Genomic DNA, 18459 nt, shown 5'->3' on the forward strand with positions numbered 1-18459 from the left:
GCCTTTCTACAGATGCTCCACCACAGGTTTGAGCCTGATCCTACCTGAGAGACCAGAATGTCGCCAATCTTTTGGATAACAAAGCCGCCCTCTTCATGGCTCCCTGACTCTTTCTTCCTTTCGAGCAGGTGTGAGAAGAACTGTGTGTGCAGGTCCAGAACTTCTTCTAACATGGGAAACATCTTCTCTACAGTCTGGACCTCCAATTGAACCTCTCTCAGTAGTCCTTTACTGTAAACATCAGCCATGATCTTCAAGGTCCTCACGTGGTGCATTTCCGTCTGAATGAGCTCTGATAATGAAAGGGGGAAGAAACTTTACCACATGACCTTACAAGTGAATTTGTCCATTTCACACAAGGTTTGAAAGTGAAAGCTTCCTGGGAGGGTCTGCTGTTATTCTTACCGTAGATGACATCTTGCCTCTTGATTACATCCTTTTTAAGTGGTTTCAGGAATTTCTTGTCTACCGTAAAGCTCCAAGAATCTGCCTCCAGCTCTTTGGTGTCAGCTTCAAATTCTCCCATCAACTGATTGTCCATCATCTCTGTACCTGCCGTACAAATTTATTATGAATAACCTTACTGTAAATATTCAATAACTTGACTGGACTCAAGACGGGCCTTTCCTCTAGTAATGTTAGTAATGATTCCAGTACAAGATGAAGAGACTTACCCTCATCGGTAAGAGATTCCGTGGATTCGGTGACTTTACTGGTCTTGTGAAGGGAGTCGGTAGACTGGGACAGAAACTTCAAAGTCTTTAGAGGAGGGTCTTCCATTTGTCTGAATGTACAAAGAGCAGAAGATATATTGTAAACTGCATGTTTTAAAGCCTTACTGATTACATAAAACCATGACTATACAATCAAAATATTAAGGACACAATTCTTAAAGGTTTAATAATGATGAATTAAATGCAACGGTAAAGAATAAACTAGATGAAATACTGTAGGTCTCCAAGAATAAACAAAGAGGCAAACGTGATTTTAAGAGCAATTTCAATATTAAATCTAAAAACATCTGTATGTTTTCAGTTACCAACGGCACTGACCCTGCGATGTTATTAATGGACATGCTCTTGGACAGCGGGTTGCTGTTGAAAGACATGATACTGCTGGGGCTTTTCCGAGGAGGGGCGAGAGGAGCGGGTTGGTCATCAGGAACAGAAATGGCGGACCATGGACGTTCCCGTGCCGGGAGGGCTAAACAGATCAACAACAAATGGTCATATTTTTGAATGATACAAATAAAGAAGAAATACATAAAACAAAGAAATACATGATTGTGTGAGAAATTTACTTTTACTCCGAAGAGTGACACCAGGTGTCGAGGCAGAATCAGGAACGGTCTGCTGCTGTTTTTGCTGCTGAAAGAAATATTTTAACCTTTAATTTTTTATAACGAAATGGTTGACTCAAAAATGAAAGTTCTGTAATCACACTCATGCCATACTTTTATGAATAACATCATACAGGTTTGGAAAGATATGAGCACTGTAAACACTGACATAATCTTTATTTTTTGGTTAAACATTATCTTTCATCATATTATTCCTACAGTTTTGGTCATAGAACGACCATAATTTGAATTCAACAAAGAAACGTATGAAACGCAATAGTCCTGTTTATGACAGTCATATGAGATCCAACATAAAAGTCAATGAATTACCTTCATTTTGACCTTAGCACAAACAGGAAGAATTTCTCTGCAACCTTTGTGGACATGTGTATTGCAATCTGAAAACAAACACACAAACCATACGGTCAGTCCTGAATGCAAATGCCTTAATCCATCAGTTTAAAGCAATATTCCACTTGATCTCATTCAAAAGCAGATAGAATGAGCCTTAAGCTGTAAAATAGCAGTAAACGGAATAAACATATGGAAAAAAGTGGCAAAATACTAAGACTGTGCCATTTCCTGCTTCCCCGTTCGTGTAGGAGAGAGTGAGATTAGTCCTTTCCTGTGTGTCTCCACCTCTGCCAAACAGCTGATGTTTACCACAAATTTAGCTACAAACACTTCGGTTGAGTCATTGTTTATACTCATTTTCTCTATGAAAAAAAGCTAAAATTGTGAGTTTCAGAAGTTAATTCGAATTAAAATTCAGAAACAATATGCAATAAGCGATTGGCTATTTCAAATGTATGACTGATTTGATATTATGCAGATTTACTATCAATGTAATGCTAAACAAAAATGCTAACTTTAATGCTGCTAATCCTCAGTCAAAACATACCTGCACGGATGGTTCTTTTGCCTTTCTCTAACAGTGTACTTTGCACTTCATGACCACAAAACTACAGCAGAGTTAGACACACCCAAAAGAGATTTACAAGCTTTAAAAAACAAAACCACAAACGAGATTGTGTGGATGATGGCATCAAGGGCTGCTAGACCTACAACTACCTACATGTCCGAGGGTGTAGAGATTATGATATTTTCCCTGCAAGCTCACAACTTTCCCCACTCCTACACAAAAGCAAACCCCACACAGTCACGGAAAGTGACTATTTTATAAGAAAACAAGCATACACTAGTGCGGAGTCAGTAGATTTTTTTGGTTAATGATAAAATGAATCATTTTATTCAGTAAGGACAATTAAGCAGATCAAAAGTGACATTAAAGACACTTACGCGGTTACAAATCGTTTCAAATAAATGCTGTTCTATTGAACTTTCTATTCATTAAAGATATATCACTGTTTCCACAAAAATACTAAGCAGAGCAGCACCACTTTCAACAATGATAATAAGAAATGTTTCATCATTATCATCAAATCAGCATATTAGAATAATTACTGAAGGATCATGTGACTGAAAACTCGATTAATGGCTGCTGAAAATTACATTTTAAAACTTATTAAAACAGAAAACAGCTGTTTTAAATTGTAATATTTCACAATATTACTGTTTTTACTGTATTTTGAATGGTAAAATAGATTATTGAGTTGGAAGAAATTAAGTAACTTTTCAACTTTTCAAAATTAATTTGCAGTGAAAGTCATGCTATGACATTAATGGTTAATAATATTTTTTGTACCTGCCTACATGGCCTTGATGACCTCATTAGAAAAGTGATTTCTTTTCAGATAACCCATATTCAAAAGAATATGCAGCTTTGCACATATCCAATAATGTAAAATGCAAGGCAATATTTATTTTATTTATTTTTTTAATTATAATAATAATGTCTTTAAATAAATTACCACACACAAAAACATTACCAACTAAAAAAAATGCTTCATCTATTTTGTGACAAGACTTTTAGAGATCTATATTAATGGTTAATAATATTTTTTTTTTACCCGCCTACATGGCCTTGATGACATCATCAGAAAAATAATTTCTTTTCAGGCAACCCATATTTAAAAAAAAAGAAAAAAAAATGCAGTTTTGCACATATCCAAGAATGTAAAATTCAAGGCAATTAAAAAATAAATAAAATAATAATAATAAATAAATAAATAAATAAATATTATATATATTTTTTTATTTTATATAATAATGTCTTTAAATAATAACCACACACAAAAACATTACCCACTTAAAAAAAATACTACTTCTATTTAGAGATCTATATTACTGGTTAATAATATTTTTTTCCCTGCCTACATGGCCTTGATGACATCATCAGCAAAGCAATTTCTTTTCAGGCAACCCATTTTTTTTTTTTTTTTTTTTAAATGCAGTTTTGCACATATCCAAGAATGTAAAATTCAAGGCAATTTTTTTATTTTTAATTTTTAATTGTAATAATAATGTCTTTAAATAATTACCACACACACAAACATTACCCACTAAAAAAATGCTTAATCTATTTTGTGACCAGACTTTCAGAGATAATATCAAACCAGCATCAACAAAAAATGTTAGTGTCAGTCACTTTTGGGAAATGAGAGGAAACGGTAATGAGTCTGCCAGCACATCCTCTGAGAACAATAAACAGAGCGCTAAAGTACGGCGGATGTTCCAGTGCACTGACTGGACTCAGTGAGGAGCTGAACCTCGCCAGCTGTGTGCGGGTGGAGCGACAGAGTGATGCAACATTGTGTAATGCCAGACTGGGCAGATAGCCATGATTCTGACTCCATTTTCCCCCTTCATTTTTTTAAAAATGTACTCATTTTGAAACGCACATCAACCCAATTCTCCACACATATTGTACACAACATTGTCTCACAAGAAACCTGTGGCTTATAATCAAAAATAAGAACGCAAAGGCAGACGGTCTAATTAAAATAGCGGTGTTATTTCTAGAGACAATCTGTAGGCAATTTCTCTATGGATTGAATTTATTTAACCCACTTCCTGTGTGAATCTCCTGCGATGCAAGCCTTTGCAAAAATAAAAAAACTTTTGCAGTGGTAAATTAAATTCTGAAGCACACGGCTGCACTGCAAATGTCAGTAAAGAAGGAAGTGCCAAAAAAAGACACCAGCCTATGGCAAAACAAAAGAAAGCGGAACGAGTGCAAAGAGTAGAACAACGCAGTATTTTAACAACATTTTGTTTTTGCACACATTTAATTTAATATAAAACAACTGATAGCGTTCCAAATAAATTTGAATAAAACAGAAGTACCCTGTATCGAGTTTAATATTATTATTATCATCATATCAAATTGCACACAGTTTCCTCTTTGTTCAGGAGTGATTTTTAGCAATGTGAATATTATTGTTCTTATGAAAGAGATTAAAAAGGTTTAAATTTTATCTTAGGTAGAAATTCAAAAACTAGATCTGGTCTTACTTCATTTAAAATCTTTTCATAAGAGTCTACTGAAAAATAAAGAATTATTTTTCCTTTGATTTAAGCAAGTTATTTTTTTCCACACATTTAGAAAAGTCGTGACCCCAAGTAGGGAAACTATGAAATAAGAGTGTAATGGAATAGTGTAGAATGTAGAACACAGAAAAAGAGTACAAAGTAGAATAGAGTAATAGCAGAAGAACAGTAACGAGAGTAGAGTGTATAGAACAGAATAAAGAGTATGGTATGTATAGAGTTGAGTATATAATGCAGAATAGAGTAGAGAGCAGAATATAGAACAGAATATGGAACAAGTAAAGAGGATAAGTGTAAAGTATGAAGTGTAGAAAAGATTGGAATAGAATTATAGAACAGTAGGGTATAAGAGTAGACTATACAATAGAAAAGAAGAGTAGAAGCTGTAGACATAGTAGATGAGTAGAATTTAGAGTACAATAGAATAAAGAAAAGCATAAAGGAAAGAGTGCAAAAGATTAAAATAGTTGTAGAATAAACAGTAAAGAATAAGATATATAAGAATATAAAACAGAAGAGTAGACAATAGAGTTTAGAATAGTAAAGAGGATTATAGAGTAGAAAAGAGTTCTATACTCTATAATAAGGGATGTGCTCTTACTGGTGCAGAGGAAAGCATCTTTAGTGTTGATGGGTTTGTTGCACTGATGGCAGAGGATTGTGGGTATTGCCATGATGGCAGTGAAGAGATGCCCATTTGAGGATCTCCTCTCCTTGTCTTTGGCATCTTTATCACGCTCCTTATTCTTATCTTTCTCCTTCTCCTGCAAAATACAAAACAAAAGGTGAATAAATAACTGTAAGTGTAGTTGTGTGATGTGATTTACAGTGCTTTCAGCATTACAGCAGCTGGCAGACAGTCAGAGCGGTGCATTAGACTCGATTACAGCGGGGTCCCGACACAGATGTGAGATTAAATGGGAGCGGGGCACATCCATCATAAAACTCACAGTGTCAGCAGACCACTACTGAGCATCCATCAAAGGAGAAACCTCATCAGCTCCACAATCAATACTTTCATTCATTTTCAACTTTCATCTCCAACTGCAGGGATGAAACGCACTTCAATACATTCTCAACATCTCTTGCACATGTATCCATCGCTACTTTATCAACATATACCATATCTACCTACTGTATCATCCATTCATCCACCCACCTATACATCCATCCATCTACCCACCTAACTATCCATCCATCCATCCATGCATCCACCAATCCCTCCACCCACCATTCCATTCCATCCATCCATCCATCCATCTACTACCCACCTATCCATCCATCCATCCATCCATCCACTACCCACCCACCCATCCATCCATCCATCCATCCATCCATCCATCCATCCATCCATCCATCCATCCATCCATCCATCCGGTTTCTCTGACAGCGCATGATGTGTCAAAACCACAGCCAATTACAGTAATGCACTTGAAAAAAGATATCTCAAGTGGAACCACAAACCACGGATTGTGGCAATTTATACAGGCCACCCTGATTACAAAATCCCGTCTGATCTGCTCCAACAGCAAACAGTACTGTACCAAGATTATGATCACAGGCAAGCAAAAAAAAAAAAAAAAAAAAAAAAAAAAAAAGTACTCAAAAGGATTAAAAGGTGTCTGATAAGCTAATTCTTAGTATCCCATACCTGCTAAATAAGTACAAATTTTGCGCAAATTTGTTGAACTAGTACGGCAGTGAGTATGGTCGGGTGGCTTAATATCACAACATTCGAAAAAGTTATTTGGCTAAAAATTGTATTGGAAGGAAGAGGGTCAAAATGCACTTCCCAAAGAGTTTAAACAAGCCTAAATTGTAAAAACATGTCAAAGCCAACAATAAGTCCAACAATAAAAACCAAAAAACCAACAGAAGTAATTCAAGTATTTCTCAACTGGGGTGAAACGATGATCTCAGCACATAAAAAAAGTTAAAACAAGTTGCAAAGTCAATTAAATAAATTTTACATCAAACCTCTAAACATAATATTCACAAACACCACTCCTGTACATCAAACAAATGTCTCTTTTCAATGTTCATGATGAAAAAGACTTATAACAAGAACAGTATAACAGTAACAATATTTGGTATCACAGTCCTACCTCACCCAGACCACCAGTATTCTTGATCTTCAGTGACCGCCCCTGCGGTAAAAACCTACGACACAACATAGACATCCCAGATGCTGGTAGCCAGTGAGTGCACTGGCCTGAAGGTATAGCAGATGAGGTTGTATCTGTCTACACAAACACACAAGTTCCCATGACGGAGTGCAGGCGAGTCAGCCAGAGGAAGTGACTGCTGCAGTTTCTTTCTGTCGTCTTTCACATTTGGGCTCAACTTAAAGACACAGTGCACTTCCTTTCTACAGAAGACCTTCCCTAGTACTCGAGACAGCTTGTTTGTTTGCTTTGTGTTGCCCATTCCATCTAAATCTAAATTTCAATCGACACCGCAATTACTTCAGACCCAGGGAGACAATGTGACAACAAAAAATTGAAATGCATTTCCTGTCTACATCACTGACCTAGTTACCAAAAGCATATGGTTAAGCATAAGTCAAGGCTGTGGTATTCTTTGGTCTCCTAAATAATCATATCTAAAGAACTAAACCATATATGGTGGCCCGGCTGGTTCAAGTAGACAACTAAAATACGTCATTAAGGTTCTCTGAAACTGTGTGGTAATAGATTTTAACATGTATTTGTTTTCACAGAATTTCAGGAGCTGTAAAGCCTATGTGCCAGTGAGAGGGTATATTTAAACAGAGCTATATAGAGACCACAGCTTGCTTCTACATCCTGTTGAACTTCCCTACTGTGAGCCCTTACACAGACAAATAGTGCACAACGTTGCCTGCACAAGAGCAACCTGCAAACATTTAACATCCTCAGATAGTGCAGAGGTTGCTGAACGCTTTCACACCATCAGCAACCTCATCATCTACAGGAACCACAGAAAACCTCAAAGTTAAATAGCAGGTGCATGCTGCATTATCTCAGAATGAGATGCGCCATAATAAATGATGACATCTGTTTCCACTTATGATATCTGACACGCAGTATATATATATCCTAAGCGAACCCAAACCTCTAATCCATTATATACCAACCTTGCTCTTCTTGCTCATCTTGCTCTTGAGGTAACTGAATGTCCTGCTCACTTTGGTTCCTACAACTTTGCCTTCACTGTCACTCCGTAACGGACCTGGATCCTCTTCTGATATGCTGAATGAGACAAAAGGGAACATAAAAGGGGGAAATCTGAAACTGACAACATTGTTGGAGCTGTGGCCTAGTAGTTATACATGTGTTTTGAGTCTGACACAACATTTCTTGGTTTCATTTACAGTGCTGGGTATTAACTGTAATCTGGATTACATAATCAGAATCCAAAAATTATATACTTGTAATTAGATTATATTACATTTTAAAATATATACACGTTAACACTATTAGCATGTGATGCAGGTGTCATACCTGTACTCTAATGATCCTGATGTACCGGTGAACGAGCCCAATCCTGAAACGAGAGAAAAACAACCGATTGACATTATTAATCACTTTGCAGTGATTCTCTGGAGTTCTGTACTTGAACAAAATAAATTACACAAGCAGTTTTGTGGTATTTATAGACTCTAAGGCACAGCCCTGCAGAGAACAAAGTGAGGCAATTTTTCAAGCGAAATGGCACATTTATACAACACTGAAAAAGCATCCATTGTTCTGCAACCACAAAAACTGTTAAAGATGAAATGACTAATCATGTTTTGGAAAGACTGGAGAAACTTGCTTATATTGTTTTTGCCTTCTATAGTAAACTATTACACTGTGTTTGTACAGTAGGTTGTTTATGATACCTCTGAGAGATGGGTTTGGCTCAGCTATGTACAGATCAAGAAAAAAGACAGTAAAAGAAATATTAAAATCAATAAAGAGTTTACAAGAGTTTTTTCTTAGTTCTACTGTTGACAGTTACTGCTTTAGCCTGTAGGGTCAGTATAATTTACACTGCATATTAAGATATAAAATGTAATGTATATCTAAACAATTAAGCTTCACATAAAAAAAAAAAAGAAAAAAAAAGCTGTACAAACCATTGATGCAAGCCTATATTTGCTTGGAATTGCCATGTTCAGGTGAAAGCTTTATATGCCTTTTTGGCTATCTAGACATTTCTTTTTACAAGGAAGTCTAAGCAGCTGTGAAATCTAAAAGCAGTGCTATGAAATGTGTTTATGTGGATTTGAATGACTTTGAAAGACATGGCGAGAGATGGAGCCAATGGAAAGAAACTATACAGACGTGGCAATGTCTCATTTGGGAGACCCGCCATCCGTGACATCCGTCCAATAATCCGCAGGAATGACCTGAGTAAAAGTATGTGCTTACTAAAATACCATTTTTCTGTCAGACGTGGGACTATGAAGGATTCTTGGCAAATGCATCGCAAACACGCGCTTCCGCTGCGCATACTTAATGAGCGTAGTGGCGTTACTGCGGCGGTAACAAACCACCACAGTACTCAAAGGGGTGAAGTACTGTGAATATCTGTGCCAGTAAACCAGATGTATTATAATTCAGAAAGCTAGTTATAAACTTGTCAACAACTTAACTAACTTTAACCCACTCAGCAAGATTCTCTTCAATGTTTTGATCAAAAAGTAATTTAAAGGTGCAATAAATGCATCACCAGACAACATGCACATTATACACAAAGTTCATTAAGTTATTGCGTAGAATATTTTAAAAAATAAACATTTTATTATTATGGCACTTCAGTCAATCAGTGTTAATTTTCTACCATTTTTTATAACCCATAGGTTAGATAAATCTGGCTAGATAAAAAGTTTTAGGCAGATCAATATCTCAACACTGTCATAAAAGTGATTCACTCAACACATGGGACAATTTAAATAAAAAATTAAATTAAAAAAATGATTGAATAGGTGTTTTAGAATATAATTCAAGGGGCCAGTCTGATCAATAACTTAGTGACACAAGGGAAGTAAGGGGCACACTTCACATTGAGCAGGGGTCGGGCAGGGGCCATGCCAGGCATTGTGGGATATTCTTTTACTTACTGACTGCCTCCTCCTCATCACTGGATGAAGAGCCAATAGAAAAGAGAGTTTTAGATTTGGGGAGCAAGGGCGAGATGCTGAAGGAGAAGGAGATTCGCCGCTTGGGTTGTGGCCGTCCGATCGCTGGTTGGTTCCATGATCACATGGGCAAAAAAGATCAAAGCAGGCGTTATAATAAAATTGGGTGCTAATACACTGGCAGTAAATGTCCACTCCCTTAAAGAGACACCACAGTGAAAGGGAACCATGGCAGGTCCAAATCTGATGAGTTGAAGAATACCAACAATCCCAGTTGATACAGGACATTTTTTGTAGTATAAAAATCCCAGGACACGAAATCAGAGTGTTAGATTATGACTGGCAGGAAGTGAGTGGTCAGTGTGTGGACTGAATGTTTCCACTCCTTCTCTTTCCACAAGGGCATGAAAAGAGGTCAGCAGAGAAAAGAAACTGTCTGAACTCTGCAACATCTGATCTAAGCTTATTTATATGCTTTATTTAAATTGCTTTTTAAACATAAAATACATTTTTGCATTACAGTGCTGCAGAGCTCAGAGTGGCACAGTGAGACGCAGACTAGAAAACCAGAGAGGGTGTTTAAACTCACCATCCAGGTCTTTCTGACTGATGGCCAACATGGAGACAGACTTGGTGAGAAAGGGTTGTGAAGGTTGGACACATCTTCGTCCAGAATGGATGGACTTCTGAAAACAGTGTAAATGACAAATAAGTCAGTCAATGTAATTAAATGCAATAAAATTATTACTACAAAATTTCATGGAAATTTATTGTGGTCATAAACATATCAACAATAAATAAATAAAAAAATATATATGATCAAATATTCAAATATAAAAAAAAATCTACAAAAGTAATATAGTTTAAATGGTTTGAATAATACATTTATAAAATGAATATAAATTAAAATAATATATTATATCAATAACAATATTATAATATTAAGATAAATATTAAAATATAAATACAATTCTACAAAGTAATATAGTTAGTTTAAATGGTTTTAAATTAACTTACTAAAATATAAATTAATAAAAAAATATATAATTAATATATAATTAATATAATATAATATATATTAAACGAGACTGCCTTGCTGTCGGTTATTGAATCTCTACGGATTGCAAGAGCTAATTCCAAATCATCAGTGCTCATGCTGCTAGGTCAGCACTGCACTGGCTCCCTATTAAACATTGTATAATTTTTTAATATTGCTGATTACTTACAAAGCTCTAAATGGTTTAGCTCCGCAGTACTTGAGCGAGCTCTTAACGCATTATCGTCCTTCACGTCTATTGCGATCTCAAAATTCTGGCCAGTTGATAATACCTAGAATATCAAAATCCACTGCTGGCGGTAGATCCTTTTCCTATTTAGCACCTAAACTGGAACAGTCTCCTTAACATTGTCCGGGAAGCAGACACACTCTGTCAGTTTAAATCTAGACTAAAAACACATCTCTTTAACCTGGCATACACATAGAAAATTATACTAGACACGACAACAACGCATGATGTAGTCAGTCGGATCCGGGTCTATATCCAGATCAGATGGAGGACCTGCGCTTAGACACGACCACAACGCATCAATGAAGTGTCAGCAGAGATTGTGTCAACTAGACTCTCCCCTGTGAAGGCCTCATCGACACGACAGCCATCGGCAATGATCCTCAACAAACCCGTCTCCATACCGGCGTGATGACTTCGATCTTTAACCAGATGGAACTGGATAATATTCTGATTGTTCCAATCCAATCTGACTTCTGACCTATAATGCTGCCTGAATCATATTATACACTGTTTCTTGGCCAGAGGAGAACTGGCCCCCGACTGAGCCTGGTTTCTCCCAGGGTTTTTAACCATTCTGCCACCTGATGGAGTTTTGGTTCCTTGCCACTGTCGCCTTTTTTTCACCTTTGTTGCCATTGGCTTTTGGCTTGCTTCGTTGGGGACATTAAATTTAACATTTAATTTAATATTCAACAATAATATCATATTTACATATACATATTTACATATACATATATATATATATATATATACACATATATATATATATATATACATACACATGTATATATATGTATATGTATATATATGTATATGTATATGTAAATATGTATATGTAAATATGTATATATGAACTAAATTAATAACTTTTTTTACAACAAAAATGAAACATCACTCAGCTCACTTTATCATCGGATCCTTGTGTCCACTCTCTCATCACTGGGCATTACTGGAACTCCACTTTGCTGGTTTGAATCTTATTTTACAGGTAGGTCTTTTGAATCCAAAATACATCAACTGGTCACCGGGGTACCTCAGGGTTCAGTTCTTGGACCCCTCCTCATCTCCATATACACTACATTACTGGGACCCATTATACAGGTTACTTCTACCATTGCTATGCTTATGACACACAGCTCTACTTTTCATTTCAACCAGACGATCCCATGGTAGCTGCACAGACCTCAGACTGCCTGGTGGACATTTGGGATGAAATGGATGAAAGAACATGCAAACACATGCAACTCAACTTAGCAAAAGACAAAACTTCTCGTCTTCCCAGCCACTTCATCAGTACAGCACAATTTCACCGTCCAACTAGGTTCAGCGACAATAATCCCATCGAGTTCAGCCAGGAATCATGGGGTAATATTGGATGACCAGCTGACCTTCGAAGACCACATTGCTACAACAGCATGTAGGTGCATCATGCATGTTTGCACTGCACAGCATCAGGAAGATCAGACCCTTCCTAACTGAGCATGCAACACAACTTCTCGTCTAGGCCCTTATCATTTCTAGGCTGGACTATTGCAACACCCTTCATGTGCAATCAAAACCACTTCAAATTATTCAGAACGCAGAGGCTCGACTGGTCTTCACCGTACCCCAAAGAGCCCATGTCACGCCGCTGTTTATCTCATTGGTGCTGGCCTACATGATGGCCACAGGCTCCGCCCCTCCTATCTCCACTCTGCCCTCCAGGAACCTGTGGTCAGTAAGTGAGAGGTGCCTTGTGGTACCATCACAGAGAAACATTCACTTCATTATATTACTTTGTCAATGCTCTCATAATTTTCCTCCCTATTCTAGCTTGTACTATCCTGAGCGATGGCTGAAACTTTGTATTACTAGCACTTCTCATATTTATTGCCTCTTTATGATGAATCGCTTGGTGTATTCCTTAAATGTAAGTCGCTTTGGATAAATATCAATTTAAATGGTTCAAGTAATATAGTTTTAATAGATTTTGTTACATTCATATAAAATTCATTTGATGTGTGGTCACAGGTGCATATATTGGCTTTTTGTCTATGTCTATGAATGTTGCACTACCAATCAGGTTTAAACGCTGGATGTATCCATTCATAAATGGTATTTTACCTGACTGTCTAAACTGCTGCAGTCGCCCAGGTCTGATTCCTGCTCCTCTTCAGTCAGGGACACAAGCGAGCCTCTCTCTTCTCTGTCCAGCTTTGACGGACAGTTTGGTTCCTGGCTGGCCTCCCCTACATGCTGGATCAGACTTTTCCTTACTTCCTTCTCTGCTGCAAGTCCTTCCAGGCTGTAACTGTGGAAATAAATATGTGATTATGCCTGAATGTCTTTGCGGATGAGATATTTTAAAAAGGTGAGATGGTGATGACATGTACACACTGAATCACCCAAGATCTTTTACCTTCTTGTGGGTGACAAAACAAAACAAAAAAATCAAATGAAAACAAGCATAAGTCAACTAGTAAATTATGACAATAAAAGCTTGACCTCAGTCTGTGAAAGCTGGCCATGACGCACGCTATACAACAAGCCCATGACATTTTCTCAAGCAAAATCATTCAAGCTCTGCCACAGAAATGGTTAGCCATTTTACACATGGTGAAAATTGGTGAAAATCAATGCAAAACGTTTTACAGTGGCCTAAACAAGTGTTTGGACACAAAAAAAATGTTTGAATGCCAAGAATCAAACCAAATTGCATATTAAGAGACCAGTTGCATATATTGCATACATCTACTTGGAGACCAGTGTGAATCTGAGGGCAAGTTACTTCATAGATGCAGTGAAAATTACTTTTGGATCAAATGGTTAAAAGCAATTACAGAAATGGCTCAGAAAAGTTAGTTCTGGAAAAAAAAGAATAATTTGTTTGCAGATGCCACATTGAATGCAATGAAATTCAATCATTTAAAGTGCAGTGTAAGTATTCCAATAGTTTTTTGGACCACTGTATGTATAAGATCTAAACTGCATGCTAAAAAACATGAAATGTTTTAAATTTACTTCACGCTAATTGTTCAGAAAGCAACTATGTTGAGTGTGATGTGTTCTGAAATTCTTTCTAACAGGAAACGCTTAAAGTGACAAAGTGGTAAGACAAAAGTAAAAACATCTCACCTCTCATCAGGTTCTGAGATCCAGATCAATATGTTAGTCATTGTTGACATTAGTTAATATCTGCTGTAATACTGTAGTTTAAATCTACTGTTCGGCTAAACGGATTCATGAAAGTGGCCGTTTCTGTCTCAGACAATGAAGTAAGCGGAAGTGACTGCAAGAGTGTTTGTGGTCTCAAATGTTTGTCCGGAGAGGAGTGAAGACTAAACCATAGAAAGGAAGTAGTCTAACACACGTAACGCACAATACACCATCCATGTACACCTCTGTTTTTACACAAACACACCATTTGTGCTTTCATAATGCAAAGAAGTAGTTTTCTTTAATGATTTTAGACACTTCCTCTTTTTTTTTACCTTCTTTCATTTATTTCGTCGTTTTCTGTGTGCAGGACAACCGAAGGACACCAGCTCATGCTTCATAGTTAAGCACATGAAAGGAGGATGGAAGGATGGATGGATAGAAAGACAAAAGAGAAACTTGTTAGTACAAAGACCAGATCTAAAAGAGGCCCTTTAAACATTTAACATTACGTAACTTTTTTGTATGATACATCGTACAGGGTTATTATAGTTAACAAAAACCATAAAACAAATTTATTAGTTGAAATAAAATAAACATTAACAAAAATTATTTTTTACTAATTATTATTATTATTATTATTATTATTATTATTATAATAAAAAAAATCATTTCATTTTTAATGAAATAAAAAAATGTAAAAAGTAATTGCGACTTTTTAATCTCTTTTTAATCTTTTAAACTCTTTACCAAAGACGTTTTAATCTTCAATACTTTTTTTCTTGCAGAATTTTGACAAAAATCTGAATTGTGTGATATAAACTCGCAATTCTGACTTTATTTTTCACAATTGAAAGTTGATAAGTCGCAATTATGACTATTTCATGCAATTCTAAGTCTATAACTCGCAATTATGACTTTTTTCTCGCGATTGCGAGTTATTACTTGCAATTATGACTTTATTTCCTGAAATTTCAAGTTTATAACTCACAATTATGACTTTATTTCTCACAATTCCAAGTTTATATCTCATAATTCAGATTTTTTTTATTTCAGGTATAAGCTCAGAATTCCGAGATATAAATTCGGATCTGCAAGAAATAAATTCAGAATTGCGAGTTATAGACTTGCAATTGTGAGAAAAAAGGTCAAAATTGTGAGTTTATATAGGCAGTTACCTTTTTTTATTCCATGGCGGAAACAAGGTTAATATAACACTGACGCTGTAAACTAAACGCGTTTAACTTCGAAGAGATTCATGGGATGTTTTGATGAGATCAGTTAGTGATCCCACAGCATATGGTGCACACACCACAACAGCATTTTAAATATTTCCATGGACCATTCAGAAACAGTTTGATGGGGACCCTGAGCAGAAAGAGTGAAAATGGATGATGGTACCTTCTCCTATGGCCTGTAGACCTGCGCTCCACTTCACCTCCTGACGAACTGGAAAAAGTGATGGATGAAAATGATGAGGAGAAGATGGATAGACAGAAATAATGAAACAAAAATTAATATGAAGAGCGGATGAGATGATTGACAGCCCTAGGAATGTTTACTAGAATGATTAATTAAACAAGAGTAAAAACATTCAAATATAGATGCAAATATATTATGCACCAATACAGACATTTTTGGATGATACCAATAACTGATAATTATTCTAATAATAATTATAAATTAATATTCCGATAGAAATTATAAATATTTAATAATCATAATTATATAAAAATGTGTTATAATTACTGAAACTTTCTAAAATATTTATGTTCATGCTGTAATTATGGTCAATATAATAAATTAATAATAAAATAAAGTCAATATAATGTACTTATTCTGGTTTTGCAGTCTTTTTTGTTTAAAATATACATAATGTTTATTGTATTTTATACGAACAACTATATTTGTATAAGCTATAATATTAATTATATATATATATAAACACAACATAAAGGTACCAGGCAAATAATTTTACTTCATTTTAAGTCAATAAATTAAAAAAGATAGTGGATTTATAGGATATAAATTAATAATTAATTTCAGAAAAAAATTGACATATTGGGTTCTCTTCTGCATGAAAAGAAACACTACCATAATGTTAACCATGATGTTCCTCTTTTCTGTCTTTCTGAGTATTAGAGGTTATCTGTTTTATCATTAGCAGAAACAAAGTCTTGTGTGACCTAAATACAGCTCTTTCTTTCTCACAGAACATCTGCCTGCTTACAAAGCCCACAGAGGAAAGAGCCCTCACACTTCTGGGATTTCCCTTCATAAACACAAACACATTCACATACAGACTGCCAATGACTCAGGGGAGAGCTGTAACTTTGCTTCGCAAAGCAAAACTAATGCGAAGATGATGGGACAAAAAGCAAAACTAATGCGAAGATGATGGGACAAAAAGCAAAACTGAGCAACTGCAAGCGTAACTGCAGCTTTGCATACCACACATCTGATTAGAATAAGAGCTTGAAATACCACAAACTGATTAGCCTGCTATCTCAGCATACCTCTACCTGATAACCTTTGATTATTTTCTAGAACTAGATACTGCGATATGTTTTGGAACATTATTAGCCTGCTATCCCAACGCCCCGCTAACCGATTAGCCTGGTAGCTTAGCATACCACTAGTAAACTAACAAGGTAGCTTCCATTACTACAGAAGGACAATCTAAAATGATCTTTTAATTATCTAAAAGAAGATATTGCATTATGTTCATCATTACAAATGGCTACCTTTTAGGGTTTAAGAGGGATAGCATTCTCTAAATTTGCACTACACTAGACTGTGATGTAAAACTAGAGTCAATTGGCTATTTAAGAGTAGTTCAAACCCCTCAATATGTCGTAACCCCAATGTCCTGTTTCAAGAGGACAGAAAAAAGCTGTTTGCATTCCGCAAAGTGACTTCAATTTTGACATGAATGCTTTGTGTATGTGTACAGACGAATGTGAAACCTTTCAAAGTATATTATAACGTGCAAACAGTCGCTCAACACGTGTCTGCACTATTTCTCTTAAAAAGTTATAACTGACAAAAAATGTTTTTGTAATGTCTGTCTTTTTCGACTGTAAAACTACAGCCTGGCCTGCATGATGACAATGCTTACATCACGTGAACTGTACACATATCCTAGCGTATGTCTAAAAAACAAAGTACACAGTGTTAAGTCACAAAACTGTGGAGATTCATACCTGCGCCGACTAATCTCTGTCTCCCCTGCTGAATTTTTGCCCGGGCCCCAGCTGTGCCTGCGTAAAGGAGACAGGGATCGTATGGAGGTGCGTAAAATGGCCGACCGCTCCGGGACCTCGGTCAGACGGTCCTTTTTTTCTTCCTCCTCTGTTTCTCTAGAAATGGGTGAAGCTCCAGGAGAAGTGGGATTTTCCTGACAGGTGTCTGATGCAGGGGCCTCTGTGCTGGCCTGAGGGATGGCGCTAGGGGTCCCCAGACTGGAGCTGTCATCTGTAGAGGACGAGTAGGTCATGGACACACCGCTGGTGAGAGTGACACTGTCCTCACCCTTTGATGGAGAAAGAGGATGACAATTAGAGTTCGCAAAAACAAAATCACTTTCGATCTAAACGCATTTGATGTTTGGAAGACAGCTAGTAAGACATGAAATTGCACTGTGGGTTGAACTTCCCAGCCTGATGTAATGAAAATCACACGTAGCGCCTGGTTAGGACAAGCGTATGTGAATTTTGCGAATGACTGCTGATGACGTACCAACTTTACATCTGCAGTGTACATACAAGCAGACTCATTTTTTTTCCCCTGCAAACCCCATGGAGTCTCAGAGTTCTTTCCATCCTTATAAAGCTTACATAACATAGAAACACACACAGCCCTGACACTCATTTCCATTCACAGCGGCTCATTAGTTTCCTTGCATGCTGAGACCGCAGCCAGGAGAGGGGTGTGGTGAGCTAGCGGCTACATTACACACTAACCGTACCGTAATAGTTGACTTTATGAGCTATGGGGGGGGGGGGGGGACCACACTTCCAGAACACAAGTCAAGCTTAGGTGAAGTGCCTCTACCTGCTTTCAGAGCTTAGAGAAAATGTAAGCATGCTACATGAAATTCCATGTACAATTCCAAGAGAAAAAGTAGGCTAGTTTGGGGACCA

At 36.6% G+C, this 18459-nt stretch overlaps 1 protein-coding gene across 6 annotated transcripts in view; it reads right to left on the bottom strand.

Annotated features, from left to right (window-relative positions):
• LOC311070977 (A-kinase anchoring protein 13) overlaps positions 1–18459 on the bottom strand; it is a 90506-nt gene that overhangs the window by 13614 nt on the left and 58433 nt on the right. For 5 of the 6 annotated variants that reach the window (XM_084095187.1, XM_084095186.1, XM_084095185.1 and 2 more), the window contains exons 11-24: positions 17521–17849; positions 15719–15766; positions 14653–14712; positions 13286–13472; positions 10483–10579; positions 8272–8314; positions 7905–8019; positions 5391–5553; positions 1670–1737; positions 1301–1367; positions 1053–1203; positions 675–784; positions 406–552; positions 45–292 (exon numbers count right to left, since the gene is read on the bottom strand). In XM_084095187.1, coding sequence (XP_083951313.1) covers positions 45–292; positions 406–552; positions 675–784; positions 1053–1203; positions 1301–1367; positions 1670–1737; positions 5391–5553; positions 7905–8019; positions 8272–8314; positions 10483–10579; positions 13286–13472; positions 14653–14712; positions 15719–15766; positions 17521–17849 — 1833 coding nt within the window. The remainder of the gene's footprint in view (positions 1–44; positions 293–405; positions 553–674; positions 785–1052; positions 1204–1300; positions 1368–1669; positions 1738–5390; positions 5554–7904; positions 8020–8271; positions 8315–10482; positions 10580–13285; positions 13473–14652; positions 14713–15718; positions 15767–17520; positions 17850–18459) is intronic. The other variant, XM_084095184.1, reaches the window with a different exon arrangement.

The sequence above is a fragment of the Abramis brama genome (assembly GCF_963993115.1).
Source record: "Abramis brama genome assembly, chromosome: 20".
In the NCBI taxonomy this organism is placed as follows: domain Eukaryota; kingdom Metazoa; phylum Chordata; class Actinopteri; order Cypriniformes; family Leuciscidae; genus Abramis; species Abramis brama.